The sequence below is a fragment of the Chiloscyllium plagiosum genome, chromosome 10, assembly GCF_004010195.1.
Source record: "Chiloscyllium plagiosum isolate BGI_BamShark_2017 chromosome 10, ASM401019v2, whole genome shotgun sequence".
NCBI lineage: Eukaryota > Metazoa > Chordata > Chondrichthyes > Orectolobiformes > Hemiscylliidae > Chiloscyllium > Chiloscyllium plagiosum.
In genome coordinates, this window is record NC_057719.1 from 37760612 (window position 1) to 37786305 (window position 25694).

Consider the following 25694-nt stretch of genomic DNA (forward strand, 5'->3'; position numbering starts at 1 on the left):
GTTGTAAACACTCTACTGCATTTACTACTTTGTTTACATTGTCTTAGAAATGTTCAGCTTCTTTTAAAAATAATAGTATTGAAATTATTACTTAAACCAAACCAGAAAGTGTTCTTGCCTTTGGATACTTGGCCCTTTTTATTTTACACCTGAAGTAAATTTGTAAGTTTTTTAACTTCTGCATTTCATAGCATATAACTGACCAGACAATAAATGCTGTTGCACTGTTAAGAAGTTTTAAAAAAAAAAATTCATTATTTATTTTAAACCAGAAGTTTTATTTGGGTGGGTATTAAGTGGCAGAGAAATTGAAGAAAGATTGTGTGCTTTAAGTACAATGGCTGCATGAACTTTGTTTGACTTTTTTGTTGTAATTATTTACATGCAGCTGTATTGTATTAGAAAGTTTAATGTGTTTGGTGTATTTACTTAAACAAGATTTTGTTTTTTTTAGGCCAGAAACAAACTGAATGTCCTACCCTGAATGCTTGTGGGGCACAGACAATGTATGGACCAGCAGATGATCAAGTATTTGACAAGCATACAGATGATGGAGTGTTAGTTTCTGAGAATAACATTAAACATTCCAGTTCTGTAGAGCAGTCTACTTCTGAGGAATTGTGCTATCCGGTATCTCAAGTAACATTATCCAGTACTCAACTCCCTATGTTGGAGCAACATAATGAAGTTCTAAATAATAGTATAGAGGGACAAGATGATTTTTTGGCAATGGACACAGATATTACAGCAGAGGAATTGGTTCAAGAACAGTTGTCTTATCAAAGTATTCCAGAGCAGCTGAATGATACTGAACTAACCTCCACAGTACAATCAGAGGATGAGATGACAAGTCAGAATTCACTTCTTTCAGACGTGGCTAAGGGCAACCAAAAAGGTTCTGAAGCAAGCAACTCTGTTCAGATTTTGCAGCATCAACTGGGCAACCAGGATCCACTCGGCAATCCAGAACAGGCTGAGCACCTAAATGATTCTGATATAGCAGACCAGATGCAGCAGCTTGAAAAAGCATTGTCTCAGGATGTGGAGGTTTGCAGTTCTGAAAGTAATAATTTACAGCAGCACCAACCTGAACAGACTTTTGAAGCTGATATTTCTACTGAAGTAGATCTTGCTGGTCAGGTATCTCACGAAGAATTGAATGGGTTGCAAGTAGTGAATCACAATAAGATAATAGGTCACTTTGAACAGAATACTGATCAAAGCAATCAGGAAAATTCCGAAGATATTTTAGCAAGCACAGTGACAGAAGACGGAGCATTAGAATTTCAATTACCTGTTGGAAGTCAGGAACTGTTGGCTCAGGGACATGAACAGATATTCATTCAGACTTCAGAGGGCCTAATTGTATCACACGAAGGAACCGCTGTTGTGTCACAGACATCTGAAGGCATTGTTATAGTAACTAATGCTGATGGCACCACAATGCACATACGAACCCCTGATGGTGTTCCATTTGAAACTGTAGAAGCACTTCTTGCAATGGATTCAGAAGGACAAAGTGAAGGTCTGTTAGTTACACAAACGCCAACTGAAGTGGAACAGTAATTTGGTTGGTGTTGCCCCATCTCAGAAATAAATAACTACAAGAAACTTTGCTGTCCACTGAAATAAGAAAACACAAAAACAGAGCTGTAGTTTTTTTTTTGAAACAAAGTCTCAAGTTTCTTCCCGGTTGTTACATTGAACATTTATAGCATTTTATGTTGAACTTTATTGTCCCACAAGCCAACAAGACTGGTACAAAAGTAGGTGTAAAGTTTCAAGAATGGTTTACCTTGAATGTGGCATTATGCTTGGCAAGATATCTGTAGGTGTGAATGAATCCGGGTATTTTTGTTGAAGTATCCTGGGAGATAGATGTAACTACGATGGACCAGAAAATGTGATGATGTTGCACTGAATTTGAATGTTTTTTCTTTGCATTTTTGACACCTTATTGATTATTGAAAATGACCATTTTGCCAATATAGTGTTTGTATTCATTCTATTACCAATTCTTGAAACTGCCATTAAAAGGTGAATTGTACTTCCATGAAAAAGTCCCATGATTTGCTTCACTAATTGAAATATCTTAATAATTAACTTTGTAATTCATCTTAAAGCAGGAAAATACAAAAATTAATCTGTCCTTAATGTGTTACAAACTATCAGCTGTAAACTGTACAACATTTCAGTTCATTTAAATTTATGGAAGGCCTGCAGGTTGCATGAAAGCACTTGGTAGTTTCTGATTTAAAGTAGTGAATTTAAACTGCCGTTTTCAAATACAAGCATGTTTTGTTCTTTCTTTATTGTTTTACTGATGTAGACATTGTGATCACTTAATCAGGTTAAGAACTTATGGCCAAAAGATTTGGAATTAACTACAAAGATTAGAGAGCACAGTGCTTTTAGTACCAGTATTAATTTAATTGGGTAATCTACAAATGTTCAATTTAAAAGGTAAAGAAAACCATTTGACACTGTAATGAAGTTGAAGCTTGGGTTTTGTATGTGAAATTTTTCAAAAATACTATGATGCCAATGTATTTTTGGACTCTAAATGTTTTATTTTATGATCGGGTTCATGTATCTCTCTTTATTCTCAATTTAAGGTTTGGAGACAAATGTTTATGAACTGAGTTTTTTCTTTAATAGTAAATTCCTCTAAGTATATTCCTTTTTTTTCCAAACTTCCCTTTACCACAAAGACATTATCCTTTGTATTGCAAAATAATTGGCTGAAATGTCTAATTTTTAGTTTCCAGTCCTTTATCTGTAATTTTTATAAATAATTACAATTTTTGAGATGGAGCAGTTGCAGCCTGTAGTGCTTAGTTAATACTCAGATGTAAACTTTGTTAGAGAAAAGATGAAAGTCAGTCCTGTAATTTCTTGGCTACAGAATTGCAATTTTATTCAAAAGGTTTTCAATAGTGCCCTGTACACCTTCCTTTTTTTGCCCCCCTTCAACTGATGAAAGTGATGCGTTTAATGTGAAACTTGGTGTCCTTCAGCATTGGTTTAAAAGGATGTGTAAATGGGAAAGCTGCATTACTAAGCTATGTACATATCAGCTCATTCATTACCTGTGCAGGTCGTTTGTCAAGTGTGTATTCAGACTGTGTTGTGCATGTTGGTAGTTTCCGGTTTCTTCAATGTGCAACAAACCTTTATCAAAGTGCTGTAATTTGACTGTTGTAAATAATGAAAATATTTAAAGATTGATATGAAGATAGTAGAAAATGGAATTTATTTTCGATTTTTAATATACAGATATTTTGTAATGTCTTGCTTACCAGTACATTGTAATCTTGACAGATAGCTTTGTTGCCTTAATTGGGGTGTTTAAACACCATTAGTAATATTCTTCAGCCAATTGGACAGGGATTGTTATCTGACAATTTCATGATGGATTTGGCGATCAATCATCTCTTGCTTAAAACAAATAACTTTTTAAAGAGTTATTTCAAAATGGAACTGCTCTCTGTCAAGGATCAGTTTTGTAACAAACCAAAGGTGGGTTTGTACAGTGTATTATGAACCATTGTTAAACTGTTATAAATATTTGCTGTAGAATTTAATGCAGAGCACTTGTGATTTTCTCACTACGTGGGTCTGGATATTTTGGAAAGCTGCTGTGCTGATTTAATAGGGTGAAAAACTTACAAGTTTATCATCAAGCTCCATTAACCATTCGCAATATATGGGACAGTTAAAAATACGCCACCACAACAGCATTTTTTTGTTGCAGTTTTAGTATTTGTTTTTACATCGCTTGAGAATGCAAGACAAAATTATAACTTTAAATATCTTTCAGGACCATTGTTTAATAATTTCAACAAAATTATTTTTTCAGCATAAGTATTTCAGAGTTTCTAAAAAGAATAAATATATTTTTTCTTTGCCTTTTGTCACAAATCATTGTCTTATTGGATTCTGCCCTACTTTAAAAGTACAAAATTTGATAATGGGTGAAATCTCTTTTGCTGATCACGTAATTTCTGTTTCAACCATTCTTATAAGTTTCTAATTTGAGCCTACTCACTTTCAGGTTAAAGTTCTATACATATCTAACTGTGCTAAGCCATTTAAAAACAATTGCATCCTTTTTAAAGTTGGAACAACATTTTGCAGAAATGCTTGCTCAGTACAAATTACAAAGTCCTGTGCCCAGTTTCCAATAACATGCTTTCAATGAGAAGTCTTGCCTTTTCTTCTATATAAGGCTGGTACAGCCAGGCAGATAGCTCCACCTTCATAAGATCATTGTTACTAGTGTGAGCAATCTCTTGAACAATTGCACGCTTCAGCTGCAGTTCTCGTTTGTACATCTCTGTTAACTGAACGGAGGCTTCATCTGAAACACAAAGGTTACAAATGAGTAATCTGCTGCATCTTGTTTAAATCTAGAATAGTATATTTCCAATCTATGTACATTGTGATGTAGTAATGCTGAAACATGTCCCTCTTACAATAACTTTTGAACAATAGTTATCTAATCCTATCGTGATTCAGTTGTATAACAGCTGGAGGGAAGGAGAGCCCAACACCATGAAATAATCTACATTGGACATATGTAGGTGTGGTTATCAAAAGATAGTATTGGGTTACATTATAATTTTGATTTGTGTTCATCCTGCTCAGTGTCACTTGCTAAATATTGCGAATAGCTACTTCAAGTTACTAGAATGCAGTTATTCCTGTGGGACTGTAATGCAAGAAGAGTTATGTTTTTGAGCATAGATGTGGGAATATTTGAGTAATAAAGAGGAGAATTTGAAAGAGAAGGGAAAGAATTATTTGAAATGGTAATTTAAGTGTTGTGGTACAACCTAAGCAGAAAGATTGTGGTACAACCTAAGCAGAAAGCATTAAATTATTCATTTAATAGAAGAACAATCTGATATTTTTAAATTCCCTTCAGGATATAGATCACTTTAAAAACAGGATTAAATTACTCATTTCAATCATTAAATAAAAAATGTATTCATTCTTTTTTTAGGAATGCATACTATCCACCTAACGAATCAACAATTTACTTACTTTCCAATTCTTGTACATGAACGGTAAGTTATAGGGAACCTTACTTATCGTCATACAGCACTGAAACACATCCTTCGATCCAACTCATCCACGTCAACCAAGGCTCCCAAACTAAATTAGTTCCGTTTACCTACATTTGTCTCATTGTTCTAAATCTTTTCTATTCATGTACCTGTTCAAATGTCTTTTAAATATTGCAATTGTAGATGCCTCTACCACTTCCTTTGGTAGTTCATTACACATATGAACCACCCTCTGTGAAAAAGTTGCTCCTCAGGTCCCTTCAGAATCTCTCCTCCTCTCACCTTAAACCTATACCTTCTAGTTTTGAACTTCCCAACTTTAGGGAAAAGACCTATGCTATTCAATTTATATCCTGTGTGATTTTATAAACCTATAACCTCTCAATCTCCTATGCTCCAGTAAGAAAAAAGTGCCAGCTTGTCCAGTCTCACTGTATTACTTAAATCATCCAGTCCCAGTAACATCCTTGTATATCTTTTTCGCATCCGTTTCATTTGAATAATATTTTTCCTATTGCAGGGTGACCAGAATTGAACATCCCAATTCCTAAACTCAATGGGCTGAGCAATGAAGACATGCATGCCATATGCCACCTTTACCACTGTCAACCTGTAACACAGCTTTCAATGAACTATGTACCTGAACCTCTAGGTCTCTGTTCTACCACACTGCCCAGAGCTGTATCATTACCTGTGTAAATCCTACCTTTGTTCGTCTTACCAAAATGCAACACCTTGCATTTATCTAAATTAAACTACCACTTCCACTCCTTGGCCCATTGACTTAATTGATCATGATCCCTCTGCATTCTTTGATAACCTTCCTCACTAACTACTATACCACTAATTTTTGTGTCATCTGCAAATTTACCAATAATGCTTCCTATATTCTCATACAAATTGTTTATATAAAATGACAAAAAGCAGTAGACTCGGCAGAATCCCTGCGGAACACTACTGGTCACCGGCCTCCAGTCTGAACATCAACCCTCACCACCACCCTGTCTCCCACCAATCCAATTGGCAAACTCTCCCTGAATTCTATGTGATCTAACTTAACTGACCAATCTGTCATGCAGAACTTTATAAAAGGCCTTAATGTTCATGTAGACAACTTCTACTGCACTGCCCTCATTTTCTTGGTCACCTCCTCAAAAACACTCCATTAAGTTTGAGTGTCATGATTTCCCATGCTCAAAGGCATGCTAACTATCCCTAATCAGTCTTTGCCTCTTCAATTGCATGTAAATCCTGTCTAATGTCAAACTCTATTGTTCCCAGGCTTCTCTTTGCAGCCTTAAACAAAACATTAGCCACCCTCCGGTACCACTTCCATGGCAATAGATGTTACGTGTATTGCTGCTAGGAGGTCCTGCAATTTTTTTTCCCTAGCTTACCACAATGTCCTCGGATACACTCTATCAGATCCTGGAGATTTACCTACCCTGCTATAGGAAGGATGTTGTAAAACTTGAAAGAGTTCAGAAATGGTTTACAAGAATGTTGCCATGGTTTGAGGGTTTGAGCTATCGGGAGATTAGATTCCCTACAGTATGCTGAATAGACTGGGGCTATTTTCTCTGGAGTGGCTAAGGCATAGAGGTGACTTCTTGGAGGTTTATAAAATCATGAGGGGCATGGATAGGGTGACTAGACAGTCTTTTCCTTGGGGTGGAGGAGTCCAAAACTAGATGGCACAGGTTTAAGGTGAGTGGAGAAAGATGTGAAAGGGACCAAAGAGGCAATTTTTCAGAGGGTGGTGCATGTTTGGAATATGCTGCCAGAGATGCAGTGGAGGCTGGTATAATTACAACATTTAGAAGGCATCTGGATGCATATATGAATAGCAAGGGTTCAGAGGGATATGGGCCAGAAGTTGGCAAATGGGACTAGATTAATTTAGGATATCTGGCCAGCACTGACAAGTTGGACTGAAGGTAAAAACAAGGACTGCAGATGCTGGAACCCAGAGTCTAGATTAGAGTGGTGCTGGAAAAGCACATCAGTTCAGGCAGCATCCGAGGAGCAGGAAAATTGACATATTGGGCAAAAGCCCTTCATCAGGAATACAGACAGGATGCCTGCAGTGGAGAGATAAATGAGAGGGGGCTGGGGGTGGGGAGAAAGTAGCAACGAGTACAATGGGTGAATAGGGGTGGGGATGAAGGTGATAAGTCAGAGAGGAGGGTGGAGTGGATAGATGGAAAGGAAGATAGGCAGGTAGGACAGGTCATGGGGACAGTGCTGAGCTGGAAGGTTGGAACTAGGGTGAGGTGGGGGAAGGGGAAATGAAGAAACTGGTGAAGTCCGTATTGATGCCCTGGGGTTGAAGTGATCCGAAGCGGAAGATAAGGTGTTCTTCCTCCAGGCGTCGGGTGGTGAGGGAGCAGTGGTGGAGGCGGCCCAGGACCTGCATGTCCTCTGCAGAGTGGGAGGGGGAGTTGAAATGTTGGGCCACGGGGCAGTTTGGTTGATTGGTGCGGGTGTCCCAGAAATGTTCCCTAAAGCACTCTGCGAGGAGGTGCTCAGTCTCCCCAATGTAGAGGAGACTGCATCGGGAGCAACGAATACAATAAATGATATTGGTGGATGTGCAGGTAAAACTTTGATGGATGTGGAAAGCTTCTTTGGGGCCTTGGATGGAGGGGAGGGAGGAGGGGCGTGGACCTGACCAGGTAGTCACGGAGGGAACGGTCTTTGAGGAAAGCAGATAGGGGTGAGGAAGGAAATATGTCCCTGGTGGTGGGGTCCACTTGGAGGTGACAGAAATGTCGGATGATGTGGTTAATGCGAAGGTTGGTAGGGTGGAAGGTGAGCACTAGGGGGTTCTGTCCTTGTTACGGTTGGAGTTCGAGGGCAGAGGTGCAGGATGTGGATGAGGTGTGTTAGAGGACATCTTTAACCACATGGGAAGGGAAATTGCATCTCTAAAGAAGGAGGCCATCTGGGTGTACCACCAGTCACTATGTTTAAATTACTGAAATTGAGTGCTTTGTTCTTATTTAAATCTATCACTTAGAATTTTCTCAGTTAATTCTTTATTCTTCCTTTTGTTTTCTCTTTCACTTCCTCCTCTTCAGGTGTGCTCACTTTGTTCAGTGTACCAACTCTGACTAAGCTCCTTGCAGTGAAAGGTATCAGCTTTCCCACGTCGGTATTTCTTTGTGCAAGCACTGCAGTGACTTTAGCTATATTTGAGTGGGAGATTACCCAAAATTAACAGTTTTACACTGAGCAGATTTTGTAAATCCTGCATCAAGTTTAATACTTAATGTAGAGAATGATAAAAAGTGACATTAGTCATACTTGACCATACAGAAATATTTTGTGGGCCACGTATGAAAGAGGAGCATTTCTCTTCCTGTTTCACCATATTGATGGGTATGAAGGTCAAGTATTCCTTTCATGTTTGCACAGAGCTTTTCCATCTTTAATACGAGTTTAGTCTGAAAAAGATTATGCAAGAATAGTAATGTTTAAATTGCATCTTTGATTTTTTAGGGAACTGGCTTTAATTTTATCACAGTACTCAAATGAAACAATGGATTTGTTGATCTTTAGTACCTTGGCTGGAAAGAGCTTCCCTGAATCTTGATAAATTTTAAAAATAGGAAATGTATAGTTCTACACTGCTTAATTTATCTCTGATGCTTCAGAAAGTTATGTAAAGATTATCACAAGGTACAATCTATTCAATAAGGTGTAAATTTTAACAATGCAGTCTTAGAAACTATTACACTGATATTCTTGTAATCTATGATATATGTAGAACAGTAATATCATGCAAAAAACCTGCAGTTTAGCAGACAGAAGGATTTTAACCAATTGGTTAACTCACTCCCTCATTTTAAATTGGGTCATTCTGTGTGACATTTAATTGCTACAGTTTTTGATAGGGATTCTTCCTCATGGGCACAATTATGTAGCGATTTAACCTGCAACACTAATGTCATTTTAGGTGACTGAATTATGCATTCAGCAAAGTCAAGCATAGTTCTCTTCCTTATTTCTACAATTTCCAAAGAGTAGGTATGTTCTGTGTAGTATTTAGCATTTTGGTGATTCAATAGGTCACAGGAATCCACAGTTCCTAGTTCAAAGTCAGTTTGGTTTTGAAAACTCACTACAGCTTTCAGTATATCAAGTTAAATAGAACATTTTTGTGGGCTTAGTGATTATATGAAATGTAAATTCAGCTTTAATTTTTTTTTGCCACAAGCTTAACATTTTTTGGATGTTTATTTTTGCCTCTAGATCATGAGAAACTAGCTCCCCGTGATTAAGCACAAGCCACAGTCCAGAAAAGATCCTCTGGTGAACAGTCCGTTCTGTCATTTGACTTGATATGTTAAACCTACCCAGCAATTTGTAGGCCTGAAGGAGTGTTTGTTTAAAGGGCTTATCCCTCCACCATTTTACCCTCTTAAGCTGCAAGTTCTGAGCTTTGGTTTTCTTTTAAAAAGTTTGAGAGTTGTGGACTATCGACATCAGCTATCAACTTTACTTTAAACAGGTATTGAACTTCTCTGTCTGCTTTAGAAATAATTGTTTTCTGAGAAGGGATTGCTGTACAGGAGACCATAATTGCTATGGGTCTTCAATGTGCAAAGCATAAGGGACTTGTATCCTTGGTGAACTACATTAAAGGTCAACCAAAGTTCCAAACGAATTCACAACAAAAAGATTACTCTAGTCCACAATTTTAATGCAGCAATTGACAGTCCCTTACTATTTACACGATAACATCAATTGGATATTCTAAAACAGGAGAAATACATGTGTCAGACACACTGCAGAGTACAGTAGATTTATCTACATTGTAGACTTCACCAGAGTCCAAGATATGATATGCTCTACACCTATTGTCTTCTGTGCTGCCGGTTGTCCCAAGGATTACATGGCACCTTTTAATCAGTAAAAAGGATACCAGTTCCTTAAGTCTGCAACACATACAAATACCTATTTTTTTTCTGGCAGTAATTCCAAATCATTCCATTTGAAAGGTAGCAATTATGGTCTCCTGTACAGCAATCCCATCTCAGAAAACAATTATTTCTAAAGCAGACAGAAGTTCAACACCTGTTTAAAATAAAGTTGATAGCTGATGTTGATAGTCCAGAACTCAAACTTTAAGAAAACCAAAGCTCAGAACTTGCAGCTTGAGGGTAAAATAGTGACTCACGCATGTGGAGGGATAAGCCCTTTAAACAAACACTCCTTCAGGCTTACAAATTGCTGGGCAGGTTTAACATATCAAGTCAAATGACAGAACGGACTGTTCACCAGAGGATCTTCCATAGCTTGCACTACTGAAAAACATGTACAAAAATCTGAAAACACTTAGGCTACTCAAGAGTGCCTCAAATGTCCAGAAAGAGGTGCAACTGGTTAGTAGCATCACAGATTGGCTACTTTATTGTAAGCCTCATCCACTGGAAATGTTCCTTATAACTTTGTTCAGGAACCCAAACAGTTAGATCTGGTAAGCAAGAAAGACTATCACTATTGTGGAATCCCTACAGTATGGAAGCAGGCCATTCAGCCCATCAACGAGGCAAAAGTGGGTACTGTAGATCCTGGAGATTAGAGTCAAGATTAGAGTGGTGCTGGAAAAGCACAGCCAGTCAGGCAGCATCTGAGGAGCAGAAAAATTGACTGTTCCTGATGAAGGGCTTTTGCCTGAACTGTCAATTTTCCTGCTCCTCAGATGCTGCCTGATCTGCTGTGCTTTTCCAGCACCAGTCTAATCTTGACTCATTCAGCCCATCAAGTCCACATTGACCCTCTGAAGAGCATCCTAACCAGAGCCACCCCTACACTATCCCTGTAACCCTGCATTTCCCATAAGCAATCTGCTGTAAGAGATGGTTCACCCCAGTGATCTTGAGCACAACCTTGAAGCATTTTCTCAGCCCTCCTGGTAACTGCTTGCTGTGATGAAATTCAGAACAAAGTTAATTTTGTCAGGATTGAGGATGCCGTGGCCTGCTAACTCAGCTGATTGACAGCAACCCTGGGGATTTTGGTGAGCTATGGTAGCATATGACATGCAGGTTTGTCCCTGATGGGATTTTCCTGATGTTCCAGGTCCCAAAATTCATTGAGAGAGATTAGAAGATGCCTTTAACACTAGGTGGTCAGCACACACTACCAACCACACTTTCCTGGCACAGTAAGGCATTTGTCTGGTGGGAGAGATAGTCACAGACATTTACACACATCCATGTCTCTTTCAATTTGATCCTTAAAATCATAGAAGGCAACAGTTGTGCTTACTTGTGGGTCAGTGAAGCCCCCTGTGCATTGAGTGCCTGATGTCATATTGCAAGTTTCCAGCCTCCCTTGCTGTCTCTACCTTTTTCCATGTTGTTTCTCATTACAGGGAACCACATTGCTAGTGTTACACTTCAAGCTGGCTCTTGGTAGCAGTGGCTGTCCCCACTGCTGGTGTTATTATTCCTGCTGCTCCCCTGGCAGAAATATCTTTCAGCAGTTAGAATGTTTGCTTAGTTAAATAATTTATTTACAGAACAAAACAGTGTTCTAATTTAAATGTACGCTTTGTTTCGAGCACTCCTCCAGTCCAGGAAACAGGCTAATTATAGCTATAAGTTGACAGTTTAAGGAATGTTTAAAATTTTCCACTATTCATACCATTTTATCAAGGATGTTGATCAACTCAGTACAAGCTTCCTCCAGCTCTTTGTTATATTGTAATTTAGTCTTTTCAAGATTAGAGCTAGCTTCCTCCTCTTCAAATGCTTCCACTTCACTTTCTCTCCTAAAAATAAAAGTAGAATATCAATATCATGAATATTTTAAAGGCAATAGTCAGATCGTGGGCAAAATATTCTGTTCACTGCAAGTGAACTACAAATTTAAGAAATACCTAATCCAATTCACCTAGGATTGAAAAAGGGACACGAGGCACACTTGTCTGGAGTCATTAATGTCTAGCAACACACAATATTTCATTTGAGCTTTTTAAACAAGTTAAAAATATCAAATATTTATACATTTATTTATACTAGCAAGTTTTGAGAAGATTTGTAGCTCTATCTGAGGTTCTGGATGTAGGTTTGGTCATTGAGCTGGAAGGTTAGTTTTTAGACATTTTGTCACCATGCTAGGTAACATCATCAGTGAGCTTCTGGATGAAGCATTGGTGGTATGGCCCACTTTCTATTTATGTCTTTTGGTTTCCTTGGGTTGGTGATGTCATTTCCTTTTCTCAAGAGTGGTACATGGGATCCAAGTCAATGCGTTTGTGGATAGAGTTCCAGTTGGAATACCATGCTTCTGGGAATTCTTGTGCGTGTCTCTGTTTGGATTGTCGTAGGATGGATGTGTTGTCCCAGTCGAAGTAGTGCCTTTCATCTGTATGTAAAGATACTAGTTCAGAGTGGCTCATGTCTTTGTGGCTAGTTGCTGTTCATGTATCCTGGTGACTAGTTTGTCCAATGTAATGTTTTTTCCAGTTCTTGCAAGGTATTTTGTAAGTGACATTAGTTTTGCTTGATGTCTTTCAAGTTAACTAGCCGCTGTTTAACTGTGTTGGTGGGTTTGTAGGCTACATCAGCAAGGACAATATTCTCAAGCTAGTGGACCTATGCCTTACCACCCACTTCACCTTCAACAACAAAACCTACAGACAAACCAACGGAACACCCATGGGATCTCTGATATCAAGGTTCTTAGCAGAGCAGTAATTCAGAGACTTCTGCCAACCATCCTTCCCAAACTTTGGGTCTGCTTTGTGGATGACACCTTTGTCATCAATAAACAAAATAAAGTTACAGGAAACCTTCAGGACCATCAATAATATCCTTACCGGCATAAAATTCACTAAAGAGGAGGAAAACAACTACAAACTGCTGTGTCTCAATGTTGCAGTAGAGCAAACAGCCAATGGGGAACTTCAAACCAGCATCTGCAGGAAAACAGACCAAATACTGAACTACAGAAGCAATCATCCCAACACCCACAATCGAAGCTGCATTCGAAAATCATTTTAATGATCCACCACACACTGCAGCAGAGGAACTACGAAGAGCAGAGGTATTCAAAAAGAACGGTTAGACAATGAACACAGTCTGCTGATTTCTCAGCAACAAACCCAAACAGCAGACGAAACACATCCAGAAGCCCTAGCCACTCTCCCCTACATCAAAGCCATCTCTGAAATGATTGCCAGACTATTCAGACCCCTTAGCATCATGGTAGCCCACAAACCCACCAAAAAACAACTACGAAGAGCAGAGGTATTCAAAAAGAACGGTTAGACAATGAACACAGTCTGCTGATTTCTCAGCAACAAACCCAAACAAGCAGACGAAACACATCCAGAAGCCCAAGCCACTCTCCCCTACATCAAAGCCATCTCTGAAATGATTGCCAGACTATTCAGACCTCTTAGCATCATGGTAGCCCACAAACCCACCAAAAAACTAAAACAGCAGCTAATGAACTTGGAAGACCCTATACAGACAACAAGCAAAACCAATGTCACTTATAAAATACCTTGCAAGAATTTCCCTGGAGCGTCGGAGGCTGAGGGGTGACCTTATAGAGGTTTACAAATTTATGAGGGGCATGGATAGGATAAATAGACAAAGTCTTTTCCCTGGGGTCGGGGAGTCCAGAATTAGAGGGCAGAGGGTTAGGGTGAGAAGGGAAAGATATAAAAGAGACCTAAGGGGCAACTTTTTCATGCAGAGGGTGGTACGTGAATGGAATGAGCTCCCAGAGGATGTGATGGAGGCTGGTACAATTGCAACATTTAAGAGGCATTTGGATGGGTATATGAATAGGAAGAGTTGGGAGGGATATGGGCCAGGTGCTGGCAGGTGGGACTAGATTGGGTTGGGATATCTGGTCAGCATGGACAGGTTGGACCGAAGAGCCTGTTTCCATGCTGTACATCTCTATGACTCTATAACTGTAACACACACTACACTGAACAAACAAGCAGAAAACTAGCCATCAGGATACATGAACGTCAACTAGCCACAAAAAGACATGACCCTCTCTCACTAGTATCCTTACATGCAGATGAGGAAGAACACCACTTCGACTGGGACAACACATCTGTCCTAGGACAAGCCAAACAGAGACATGCACGAGAATTCCTAGAAGCATGGCATTCCAACCAGAACCCTAGCAACAAGCACATTTACTTGGATCCCATTTTATCACCCCCTGATAAAAAGAACAAGAGTTGATGTTACCAACCCAAGGAAACCTAAACACAAATAGAAAGCGGGCGATACCACTAGTGCTTCAGCCGGAGGCTCACTGAAGATGTTACCTAGTATGGTGACGAAATGTCTGAAAGTGAACCTTCCAGCTCAGCGAGCAAACCTACATGCAGTTTATTTATGCTTTTTCTGGTTGTGAAAACAGTTGGCCTACTCAATATATTTAAAAAAAAAAAGAGTCGAGAGTATGGTGCTTGAAAAGCAGAGCAGGCCAGGCAGCATCCAAGGAGTAGGAGAATGGCTGATAAAGGGCTTATGCCCAAAACATCTATTCTCCTGCTCCTCCAATGCTGCCTGACCTGCTGTGCTATTCCAGACTCTCCAGCATCTGCTGTCCTCACTTTCTCTTACTCAAACAAAAAAAGAGCATGGTTAATTATGAATCTGCTCATTCATATTGTTCCCTTGTTACTTGACTTGCAGGTAAATAAAATGGTTCGAAGACAATTAGATTATGGAAACAGGTTTTACTGTAGCAATTGGAGACAACCAATCGTGGTGAAAATTTTTTAAATTATTCTGTTTTATTTTTTGTTTTGATAAAAGACTGTAGCACTGTAATAATGATTCCTATAAAAGCACAACAGCTTAAACAGAAGTATTGTAGAAAAACACCTGAGTTTATAATTAACTTATGAATCAATTCATCACTGAGGGAACAGGTTTTAAAATTAAATTTTTAACAGCTAAGATTTCTAGATACAAACCTTACCTCTTCAAGGCTAATGCTTACCTGTTGCTGATTTTAATATTAACAATTTTATTTGCTACTGAGAATCCTGCATCATTAAATGTTTCCCATTTCAGCATGGAATTATGCCAGTCTGCAGCACTGTCCTTTATTTTTCTGGAACTGTTATTCAAGTCTTTTCTTCTTGGAGTTACAAAGCCTGAGCTAGGACATGAAGCTATTATTAAAATAAAAAGATTTTATCAAAATTCAGCATTTAAAAAAATAACCAAATGCTTAAGTACAGATATCAACTTGCACATAGAGGACCTTCTAATGTCCCAAGGCACTTCAAGAGTATTAGAGTCTACCTGCATCTAGTGTGCACGAGATAGACAAGGTATATGATTCTGTTCTGTTTTCATAACTGTACCAGAAGCTTTGGCTTGATGGACACCAGTCCACAAGCAGCATAACTGCCCAGGAGATCAATGTTCTCCCTAATTCGTGCTAAACTTTGTTTCATTACATTGAAGTGAAATATATTTTATAGATACTTTTGATAGGACTTGAACCCAGGCCTCAGAGGTTGAGACACTACCACAGCATCACAAAAGTCCCTCTAGGACATTTTTTAGATATTTCTAATCAACCTGTTCAGAAATATTATGACACACTGCTGGAGCAGATGATACTTGAAGCCAGACCTCCTGCCTCAGAGGAAGGGACTTTTCTACAAGAGTCCCTTGAGAGCTTTTGTTTTAAGAAGTGAACAAAGTACAGGCAGGTTGGACTAGTTTAGTTAGTAATTATGGTTGGTGGGATTTGGTTAGACCAAAGAGTCTGCTTCCATGCCATTTCACTATGACCTGGACTATATCAGTGGACACCACATGCTAATCTGTCATTAAGTGTTTTCTAATAAACCTGTTTAAGAGGTGTATTAAAATGTGAAGGGTGGGAGCAACAAATGGAGAGAACCCTTAATGTCAAACAATGTACAGGATTGGAAAAGAATAAAAGGAAACAAGCTAAAAGGATATTAAAGTCTCAAAACAGCAGGCGCACTTCAAAAGGGTATAGAAAATGCAACAGGTTACTTAAACAAGAAATTAAGACAGCAAAACCCACTTGTGGGTAACATTAAACAAATGACTGGAAAAAGTTCTGAGGCACAAAATTAAACACCACTTGGATTAATCAAGGATAATGAGCATGGCTTCTTAAGTGGGAAAATCATGGCTAACAAGTTTGATTAATATTTTTGTGGCGATGACTTGTGTATAGATGAGGGTAGTATAGCTGATGTAGTCTAAATAGACCTCACTAAGGCAAGCTCTCGCATGGGAGCCAAGAGCTTGGGAGAAGCTCAGATTAGGGGTAATATTTTCATACGGACGGTGGTGAGTGTCTGGAACAGGCTACCGAGATAATGGTGGAAGCGAGTACAATTTTGTTGTTTAAGAAACATTGAGATAGGTACATGGATGGGTTAGCTATGGAGGGATATGGACCAAATGCTGGCAAGTGGGATTAGTTTAAATTGTGAAAACTGGGCTTAATGGGCAAGTTGGGCCAAAAGGTCCGTGTTCATGCTGTAGACCTTTATGATTCTATCCCATTGGATCCAGAGCAATTTGGCAGGTTGTACCCAAAATTGACTTAATGGCATAGAGCACACAGGGATGATCAAAGGCTACACTGTGCTATGACTATAAGCCTGTGTCTAGTGGCACATCACATTGGATGGTGCTGGATCCCTTGTTGTTTGTCCTTACAGTAACAATCTAGAATCATGAGTCAGTCAGAATTCAGAAAGGAGGTGGAGGGCTTGGTGATGTAACCTCTCTCTCAATGTCAGCAAAACTAAAGGCTTCAACAACCGGTCCTGGATTTTCCATGTAGATTTGACAGTTAAGAAGGTACAACAATGCCTCTTCTTCCTCAGCAGCTCAGGAAATTTGGCATGTTCATAAGGACCTTCACCAACCCTTTTACAAATGCACCACAGAAAGTGTATAATGCATATTGGCCTAGTACAGCAATTGCTCTGCCCAGCATCATAAGAAACTGCAGAAGGTTGTGTGCACAGCCCAGACCATTACAGAGGCCAACCTCCCATTCATTTAGTTGTCTCATTGCCATGGAAAAGCTGCCAACATCGAAGACCCATCCCACCCTGGTAATACAACCTTTACCATCAAGTAGAAGATACAGAAGCTTGAACACACACACAGATCAGGAACAGCTTCTTCCCTGCCATTATTAGACTGATGAATGAACTCTCCAACTATAAATAATGCTGATCTTGCCTCACGCACATTCTATGCAGTGTAGCCTGTATGCCAATTTTTTCACCCTATGTTCTTGCTTACTATGATTTGCCTGTACTGCTCACAAAGCTTTTCACTGTACGTAGGTCCACATAATAATAAATCAATCATGAATTCATGAGATATATCAGTAAATTTATGACCCAAAAATTGATTTTGTAGTAAATAAAAGGAGGAAAGCCTTGGATTGCAGGACAATATAAATGGGCTGGTGCATTTTGGGTAGATTAACTAGGCTAGGGAATACATGTTGAATACCAGAACTCGAGGAAGTCCAGAGGGATCTTGACGTGTGTGTCCATTGATCCTTAAAGGCAGCAAGACAGGTGAAGAAGGCATATGGGATGTTTACTTTTTTTAAAAAGACAAAGTATAGCATATGAGAATAAGGAGGTCATGCTGGATCTGAATGTTATGTTATATGCAGTGCTAGTTGCCACACTATAGGAGGGATGTGATTGAACTAGAAAAGGGAAAAAAAGTCATTCACTAGGATATTGCCTGGGCTGGAGCAATTCAGAAATGCAGATAGATGAGTTTGTTTTCCTTAGAGCAAAGAAGGAAGAGGCACTATCTGATCGAAGTCTACAAAGTGCTCAGGTACATAGGGAGAAATGTTTCCCTTGGTAGAGGTGTGACTAACCAGAGGCACACAGCTTTTTAAAATAAGGTGCAGGAAATTTATAGGGGATTTCAGGATACTGATTTTCAGGCAGAGGGTGTAGGTATCCTACTGCCTGAAAGAGAACCTGCTGGTGTGTGTGTTCAACTCCTGATGATGGGATTATGCCCGAAACGTCGATTCTCCTGCTCCTCGGATGCTGCCTGACCTACTGTGCTTTTCCAGCAACACAGTCTCGTGCCTGAAAGGGTGGTAGAGGTGAGAAACACTCAAGACATTTGAGAACTATTTAGATGAATGCTTGAAACGTTTTAGCACGCAAGACGACAGGCCAAGAAATAGAAAATAGGTCTAGAATACATAGGTGCGTGATGGGCCGAATGGTCTGTTTCCGTCATGGAAAGACTTTGACTATAAACGCATCATTGTTCATCATCTTCCGACTGTTTGGTTCATAAGGTGGATATTTTGGTCAAGTCTAGAATTTATTCTTCTGATTCACCTTCAGTAATTCCTTGAGCATAGCACAGTACAGTTTTGTTTGACACCATTCCCATGAAACACGTTGGTTGGGGCCTTTTACTCCATTACAGTCACCTCTAAGTGTTGATGGGTGTCCAATAACCGGACGGCGTCTCTTAAATTCTAAATATATTAATGTTCCCATGAACCCACACCACGTTACATGCTTTTACGTGTTTTAGATCCTTCAAAACAAAAACTGCCATCATTCACTGTCGGCTAAACTTTTGAAAATGCGATTGACGCAATACATTTTAAATCTTTCCAAATGCAAAAAAAAACTTAAACTTCAATGCAAAATAATTCAGTCATACCTTCCATCTTTACCACATTTACGCTAAAGTCACTTTATAACGTGCTCTAATTCACAATAACAGGAACCGTTCTGAAGCCGTCAGGGAAATAGTTCCAATTCGTCAAAAGGGCCAGGATAGTTTTATCCTGATTGGTGGAGACGTCTGTGTTCTGATTGGGGGTGGAGCGGTACCAACACGTCATGATGGGGTGGACGTTCCATTCTGATTGCGACGCGGACAGGGTGTTCTGATTGGTGGACACGTCCCACCGCTGTGATTGGAGGAGCGGACACGATGCTTTGATTGGTGGAATGGTTTCGATTGGTGGAATGGTTTCGATTGGTCCACGCTGCTCAGGGACCGTCATGATGGAGTCTCTGCTCTGATTGGTGGAGTGGTCTCTTCTCTCTGATTGGTAGTGCGGACGCTCGGGTCTGAAGCTTGAGGGGGAGGGGGGAATTGGTGTCAGGAGCAACATGGTGGCCGGGCCAGACTGAGAGTGTGTGAGGCTCGGAGGATCTAACTCGGAGCGTGGTAAGTGATGGTGATGGTAGGGAGTAGGTCTGATAGACGTATGTGTGTATGGCATTGACCTCGGCTTTAAGCGATCGTGGGGGTAATGGTGAAGCATTGTTGCAGGCCCGGGTGAGGACAGTAGTTTCTCTGGCTGTGGTGGTAGTGATCAGCTGATGTGTTGACAAGAATCTGCAGATAGATTAGGTTTACAATGTTAAAAACGATTGTCCAGTCGTTGTATTCCAGATGGTAGCTGAATGTTTTGTGTGAAAGATGTAAAATAATTTCTATCCGTCCTCCAGTATTTAAACAATATTGGAAGACATCTGTTAAATTGAAGTAAATTAGACATTTTTTTCCCCAGCACGCACATAACTATGCAATATCCTGAAAGCTAATTAAATTTTTAACCTCATGGCCTGGCACATTCCAGGCTCTCATAACCAACGAAAGGGAATCAACCCTGGTTTAATGAAGAGTACAGGAGGATTCCTAAAACGTAGACGTCAACTTGGTTCGCCAGACAACATAATCAGCAGGTGATAGACAGAGCTAAGTGATCCCATAGCCCGCAGATCAGATCTGGGCTCGGCAGTCCTGCCACATCCAGTTGTGAATGATCTTATACAGTTAGACAACTCGTTGGAGGAGGAGACTCCACAAACATTCCCACATTCAATGATGGGGGAGCCCAACACATTAGTGCAAAACATAAGGCTTACGTATTTGCAACAGTCTTCAGCCAGAATTGCTGAGTTGTTTATCTATTTCATCCTCTTCCAGAGGTCCCCAACATCAAGATGCCAATCTTCATCCAAATCAATTCACTCCATGTGATATCAAGCAACAGCTGGAGGGACTGGGTACTGTAAAGGCTTAGGCCCTGACATCATTCCAGCAACAGTACTAAACTGTTCCAGGAGAAAGTGAGGACTGCAGATGCTGGAGATCAGAGTCGAGAATGTGGTGCTGGAAAAGCACAGCTTTGATGGAGTTGAGATGAATCATAGGGGTCTTAGAAACACAAAATTCTAACTGGACTACATAGAGTAGACACAGGAAGAATGTCCATGATGGCAGGGAAGTCCAGAACCAGGGATACAAAAAGAGTGCACATCGGATGCTGGCTGACCTGCCAAACTGTTCCAGTACAGCTACAACACTGGCATCTACCCAACAATGTGAAAAATTGACCAGATATGTTCTGTACATAAAAGCAGGACAAATTCAACATTGCCAATTACTGCCCCATCAGTCTACTCTCAATCATTAGTAAAGTGATAGAAGGTATCATCAATTTTTGCAAGCAGTACCTGCTCAGCAATAACTTGCTTAGCGATGCCTTGTTTGGGGTCTGTCAGGCTCACTCCTCTCCTAACCTCATTACAGTCTTGGTTCAAACATGAATAAAACAACTAAATTCCAGGCATGAGGCAAGAGTGACTACCCTTGACAACAAGGCCGTATCTGACCGAATGTGACATTGAGGAGCTCTTGCAGAACTGAAATCAGTTTGAATCAGGAGTTAGAGTCATACCTGAACAAAGGAGGATGGCTGTGGTTGTTGGAGGTTAATCACCTCAGTTCCAGGATACCTGAGCAGGAGTTCCTCAGGATAATGTCCTAGTCCCAAACATCTTCAGCTGCTTTATCAATGACCTTCCCTCCGTAAGATTAGAAGTGGAGATGTTCACCAACACTGATGTTCAGCACTATTTGCGACTTCTCAGACGCTGAAGCTATCCATGTCAAAATGCAGCAAGACCTGGACAATATCCAGGCTTGGGCTGATAAGCGGCAAGACCCAGTATGATAAAATTGTACATTTATGTTTGAAAGTGAAGTACTTCAATCTGAAGCAAGGGTGTAAAGTTTGAATAAGGAAAAGTTATGAAGGCATGAAGTACAAATTGGCTGAAATGGCTTATGCCCGAAACGTCAATTCTCCTGCTCCTCGGAAGCTGCCTGGCCTGCTGTGTTTTTCCAGCACGACATTTTTCAACTCAGAAATGGGTTGGGGAAGTACATTAAAATATATAACTGTAAATACACAATGGATAGTTTTTAAAGAAATATTACATGCCTTACATTTCTTCAAAGTGCAAAAACTCAACCATGGCTGATAAAGGAAATTAAGGATTGTGTATGATTAAAAGATTTATAAACTTGTCACAAATAGTAGTAAATGCAAAGGTTGGGAGATTTTTAAGAGTACAGCAAAGGAGGACTCCTAAGGAAAAAGGGAATAGAATATGAATGCAATCTAGCAAAAATATCATAAGTGGATTGTAAAGGTTTCTTCAGGTTTGAGGAAAGGAAAAGTTTGTCTGAGGCAAATTTATTCTGTTTCAGGCTGAGACAGGTGAATTTATAATGGGAGAGAAGCTAAATAATTACTTTATGTCTCTTTCACTAGTAAAGATACAATAAGCTTTCAGCATTAGAAAAACAAGGAGAATCAGGAGTTGAACAAAATTAGTATTAGTAATTAAATTGAACTGGAAAAATGAATAGGGCTGAAAGTTGATAAGTTCTCTGGACCTGATATTCTACATCCCACAAAAGTTGAAGGCAATGATTGTGGAGATAAATTCAATTGATTCTGGAATGTTTCTGGCAGAATATCACCGACTATTTAAGAAGGGAGTGATAGAGAAAACAGAACGACAAACCTGCTAGTCTTGCATTAATAGTCAGGAAAATACTATATTATAAAGGATGGGATAATAGATGCTTGGATAAAAATTATCTGATTAAGCATAGTCAACATGGATTTGTGAATGGGAAATCATGCTTGACAAGCTGAGATTTTTTGAGGATGTTACAAACAAAATTGATAAAGGGGAATCGATGAATATTGTATATTTGGATTTTCAGAAGGCTTCTGATGAAGTCCTCCACAGAAGACTGGTTAGCAACTTAAAGCAATGGCATAGACACTGGCATGGATTAAGGATTGGCTAACATGCAGTAAATGGACTGTAAGAATAAATGGGTCATTCTCTTGTTGACAGATGGAATTTAACACAGAGAGGTGAGAATGACCTCTTTAGGTTGGAAGTACCAAACCTGAGACTTTGTGATCTGCATTATTGTGTTCATTACCTAAACGCAGTGACCCATTGGGAGCAATATATAACTACAGTGGTTACAAGAACAAGCCAAGGCTGGGAACTCTGAGGGTCAAGTATGCATTGTCCTAGAATGGATGTGTTGTCCCAGTCATAGAATCAGCATGGAAACAGACCCTTCAGTCTAACCCATCCATGCCGACCAGATATCCCAACCCAATCTAGTCCCACCTGCCAGCACCCGGCCCATATCCCTCAAAGTGGTGTCTTTCCTCATCCCTATGTAAGGACACTAGTGAGAGTGGATCATGTCTTTTTGTGGCAAGTTGAATGTTCATGTATCCTGGTTGCTAGTTTTCTGTCTGTTTATCCAATGTAGTGTCTGTTACAGTTCTTGCAAGGTATTTTGTAAATGACATTGGTTTTGCTTGTTGTCTGTATAGGGTCTTTCAAGTTCATTAGTCTGCTGCTTTTACTGTGTTGGTGGTTTTGTGGGCTACCATGATGCCAAGGGGTCTGAGTACACTAAAACAGCAGCTAATGAACTTGGAACTTGAACTTGAAAAAACTTAAAGCATCCATCCTAGGACAAGCCAAACCGAGACATGCATGAAAATTCCCGGAAGCATGGCATTCCAACCAGAATGCTATCAACAAACACATTGACTTGGATTCCATTTGCCACTCCCTGAGAAAAAGAACAGGAAATGATATTACCACAGGAAATGACGCCACCAACCCAAGGAAACCCAAACATATAAATAGAAAGCGAGCTACACCACCAGAGCTTCATCCGGAGGCTCTCTGAAGATGTTACTGGTTATGGTGACAAAATCTTCTGAAAGCGAACCTTCCAGCTCAGCGAGCAAACCAACATCCAGAACCTCAACCTGAGCTACAAATCTCCTCAAAACTCGCTAGGATTTGATATTTGTCTGAGATAACTGACCAGTGAACACTAATATTGTCTGAACTGTGACTATCTGATGTGCATGGATTGCATTTTGTGTGTAGTTTGTCTGAAAGGTATTAATAAGTTTTTCTAATTATATTTTCCTTTTGTTTGTTTTTCCTTTATTATCAGTGTCTTATTGATGCCATGGCATTGGATGTGCACTTCACAGTGTTTAAGGAGTTCAGTCCATTATTTTACCTGCTTAATGCTATCCCAGCAAAAGTACAAAAGGGGTTTAGAAATGTTCTCGTACATCTCACAGCCCTTGATGCCAATAATGACTACATTGCAGTGGGCAGTGATATTGGTATGCTTTATCTCTACTGCAGACGGCTGAACAAGATGACAAAATATAATCTGGAGGTATGTTTGAACATTAACCTGTTGCTGTAGTTATGTGAACCAGAAGATAAATGGGAAAAATATTAGTTTTGTTAGCTCTCATATTTTCCCATTAGTGCAAAGGATTGAGAATAATATCAGTGATAAATTAGATTCATCCTTCTGAGATGCTGACATGTTTTAAGAAAGTAATAAAATGTACTGAAGTATATCTTCAAAGTAAATGAAATTAAATACTTTGTGTATGTTTCATTAAACTTGTGATATAGTTGTTTACTAAAAGAGTTTTCTTTCTTATTAAGGGTAAAACTGATACTATTAGAGTGGTGAAACTGCTGGCTTGTTTTGATGACCTTGTTGCTGTTGGAACATCTTCAGGAAGAGTGGTAGTTTTCCAGCTCGTTTCCCCATTACCTGGAAGAAACAAACAGGTAAATTCGAGTTTTGGAGGTCTGATTTAGTTTTTACACATTGAGCAGTATTTTAATCTTCAATGTAGTAGCCCCAGCAGATTTTCTTCTTTTTCCGCAAAGCTAATACAAGGTATTTTGCCAGTTTCTGTAGCTACCTAGGCAATCTGCTGCAGTTGCTCCTCCCTGCATCACTAATATGATTAACTAAAAAGAGAAACTGCAAGAGTACCCAGCTGATCTAGCAGCAGCTGTGGAGATAAAACATTTATTATCCCTGAGTCAAATATATCTCTCCTTCAGAATTTCTTCAGTTGATAATGAGTATTAAGTTGAATTCACAGTGTCTAATTATATGCTTAAATAATAAAAATGCACTGTAAATTATTTAAAATATTTTTACTTCATCCATGATATAGAAATATTACAGTATTTTTATTTGTCAGTTGCATAAGAGCTCTAAGAAAAGCTGTCTGTATAATGTCTTGCAGCTTCCAAATTCATTTTCTACAATTTTGTAAAGCATTAATGTAGCAGAGTAGTTATATTTGGCTACTGATAAAGCTAGCATTTTTCTATAATGTAGACTCCCTTTTTTTCTTGACTTTTCAATGTGTTGTTTGCTTCACAGTTGCGTCGATTTGATGTGGGTATTCACAAAAGTAATATTACGGCACTAGCTTGGAGCAAGAATGGAATGAAGCTGTTCTCTGGGGATGATCAAGGCAAAGTAGTGTATGCTGCTGTGGACTTGGACCAGGTAATAATTCATAAATTGATATGTTGTGAACAGCTCGACTATCTGATAGGATTATAGATTTGTAAATGTATGGCAAATGCAATGATTTAAGAAACCACAGTTTTGCAGGTAGACTACATTTTTCGACTTTTTTAGGTTTTGTTTGTTTGAAATGTGTTGGCAATATTACTTTAATGGAAGAAAATTATTAATAGTACTAGTATTTCATTTCATCAGATTGTGATAAATTGATCATCTAAATGTTTAGTGGCAAGAATTGAGCATAAAAAATGAACAGTCCTCACCCAATTTGCAGAATTTCCAGCCAAGGTTATTTGGCATTATGATAAGGGTCTTGAGGGATATGACTAAGTGGGATATTATCACCTTGGAGAGCTTCATTTTTATTCATTTATATTAACCAATTAAAGGAATGAATAGAAATTTATGATGACAGTAGTGTAAAAGTTAGGGAAGGTTGACCAGATCAACTGATTACAAAGGCATGGAGAGGGCAAGATTATGGCAGATTAATTAGTTTCATGGGGGGAATGTGTATTCATCTACTTTAGAACTGGGATCGGTCAATGTTTTTTACTCATACAGTGTAAGAACTGTGGTTTGACAAAATATTTTGGTACCATTTTTAACATGACTAAAAGCTATTGTACAAGTACAAAATGCAGTTAAGGCCAATGTAATTTTAGGAGAAAGTGAGGACTGCAGATGCTGGAGATCAGAGCTGAAAATGTGTTGCTGGAAAAGCGAAGCAGGTCAGGCAGCATCCAAGGAGCAGGAGAATCGACGTTTCGGGCATGAGCCCTTCTTCAGGAATCAATATAATTTTAGCCTATATCTTCAGAGGACTAGAACACAAACATGAGCAAGTGCT

The 25694-nt window shown here is 39.3% G+C and overlaps 3 protein-coding genes across 7 annotated transcripts in view; 2 read left to right on the plus strand and 1 right to left on the minus strand.

Annotated features, from left to right (window-relative positions):
* The window catches only part of znf839 (zinc finger protein 839), a 48864-nt gene extending 46817 nt beyond the window's left edge, over positions 1-2047 (plus strand). The window contains exon 8 of the mRNA XM_043697449.1: positions 455-2047. Within this exon, the coding sequence (XP_043553384.1) occupies positions 455-1566 (1112 nt within the window). The 3' untranslated portion in view covers positions 1567-2047. The remainder of the gene's footprint in view (positions 1-454) is intronic.
* Positions 2048-3230: 1183 nt separating this feature from the next.
* On the minus strand, positions 3231-18910 carry LOC122553530 (cyclin-dependent kinase 2 interacting protein). The gene is made up of 5 exons (XM_043697451.1): positions 18788-18910; positions 15060-15234; positions 11724-11850; positions 8386-8515; positions 3231-4360 (listed from the first exon to the last, which is right to left on the minus strand). The coding sequence occupies exons 1-5, from the start codon at positions 18792-18794 to the stop codon at positions 4158-4160; spliced, it is 642 nt and encodes a 213-aa protein (XP_043553386.1). The 5' UTR covers positions 18795-18910; the 3' UTR covers positions 3231-4157.
* A 285-nt stretch (positions 18911-19195) lies between these two features.
* tecpr2 (tectonin beta-propeller repeat containing 2) overlaps positions 19196-25694 on the plus strand; it is a 113813-nt gene continuing 107314 nt past the window's right edge. For 3 of the 5 annotated variants that reach the window (XR_006312754.1, XR_006312753.1, XM_043697446.1), the window contains exons 1-4: positions 20545-21092; positions 23441-23674; positions 23956-24084; positions 24695-24823. Coding sequence is in view for 3 of the 5 variants with exons in the window: in XM_043697446.1 (XP_043553381.1) it covers positions 20988-21092; positions 23441-23674; positions 23956-24084; positions 24695-24823 (597 nt within the window). In the remaining 2 variants the exon portion in view is untranslated. Of the gene's footprint in view, positions 19304-20544; positions 21093-21118; positions 22320-23440; positions 23675-23955; positions 24085-24694; positions 24824-25694 lie in introns of those variants that run through there. The other 2 variants (XM_043697447.1, XM_043697448.1) reach the window with 2 other exon arrangements.

Excerpts from the sequence above, each read along its gene's own strand:
- LOC122553530 (XM_043697451.1), bottom strand. Across the intron at positions 11,851-15,059 it reads AATATTAAAATCAGCAACAG|GAGAGAAAGTGAAGTGGAAG; the intron begins GTAAGCATTAGC and ends TTTTATTTTTAG. Across the intron at positions 8,516-11,723 it reads TCAACATCCTTGATAAAATG|ACTAAACTCGTATTAAAGAT; the intron begins GTATGAATAGTG and ends AATCTTTTTCAG.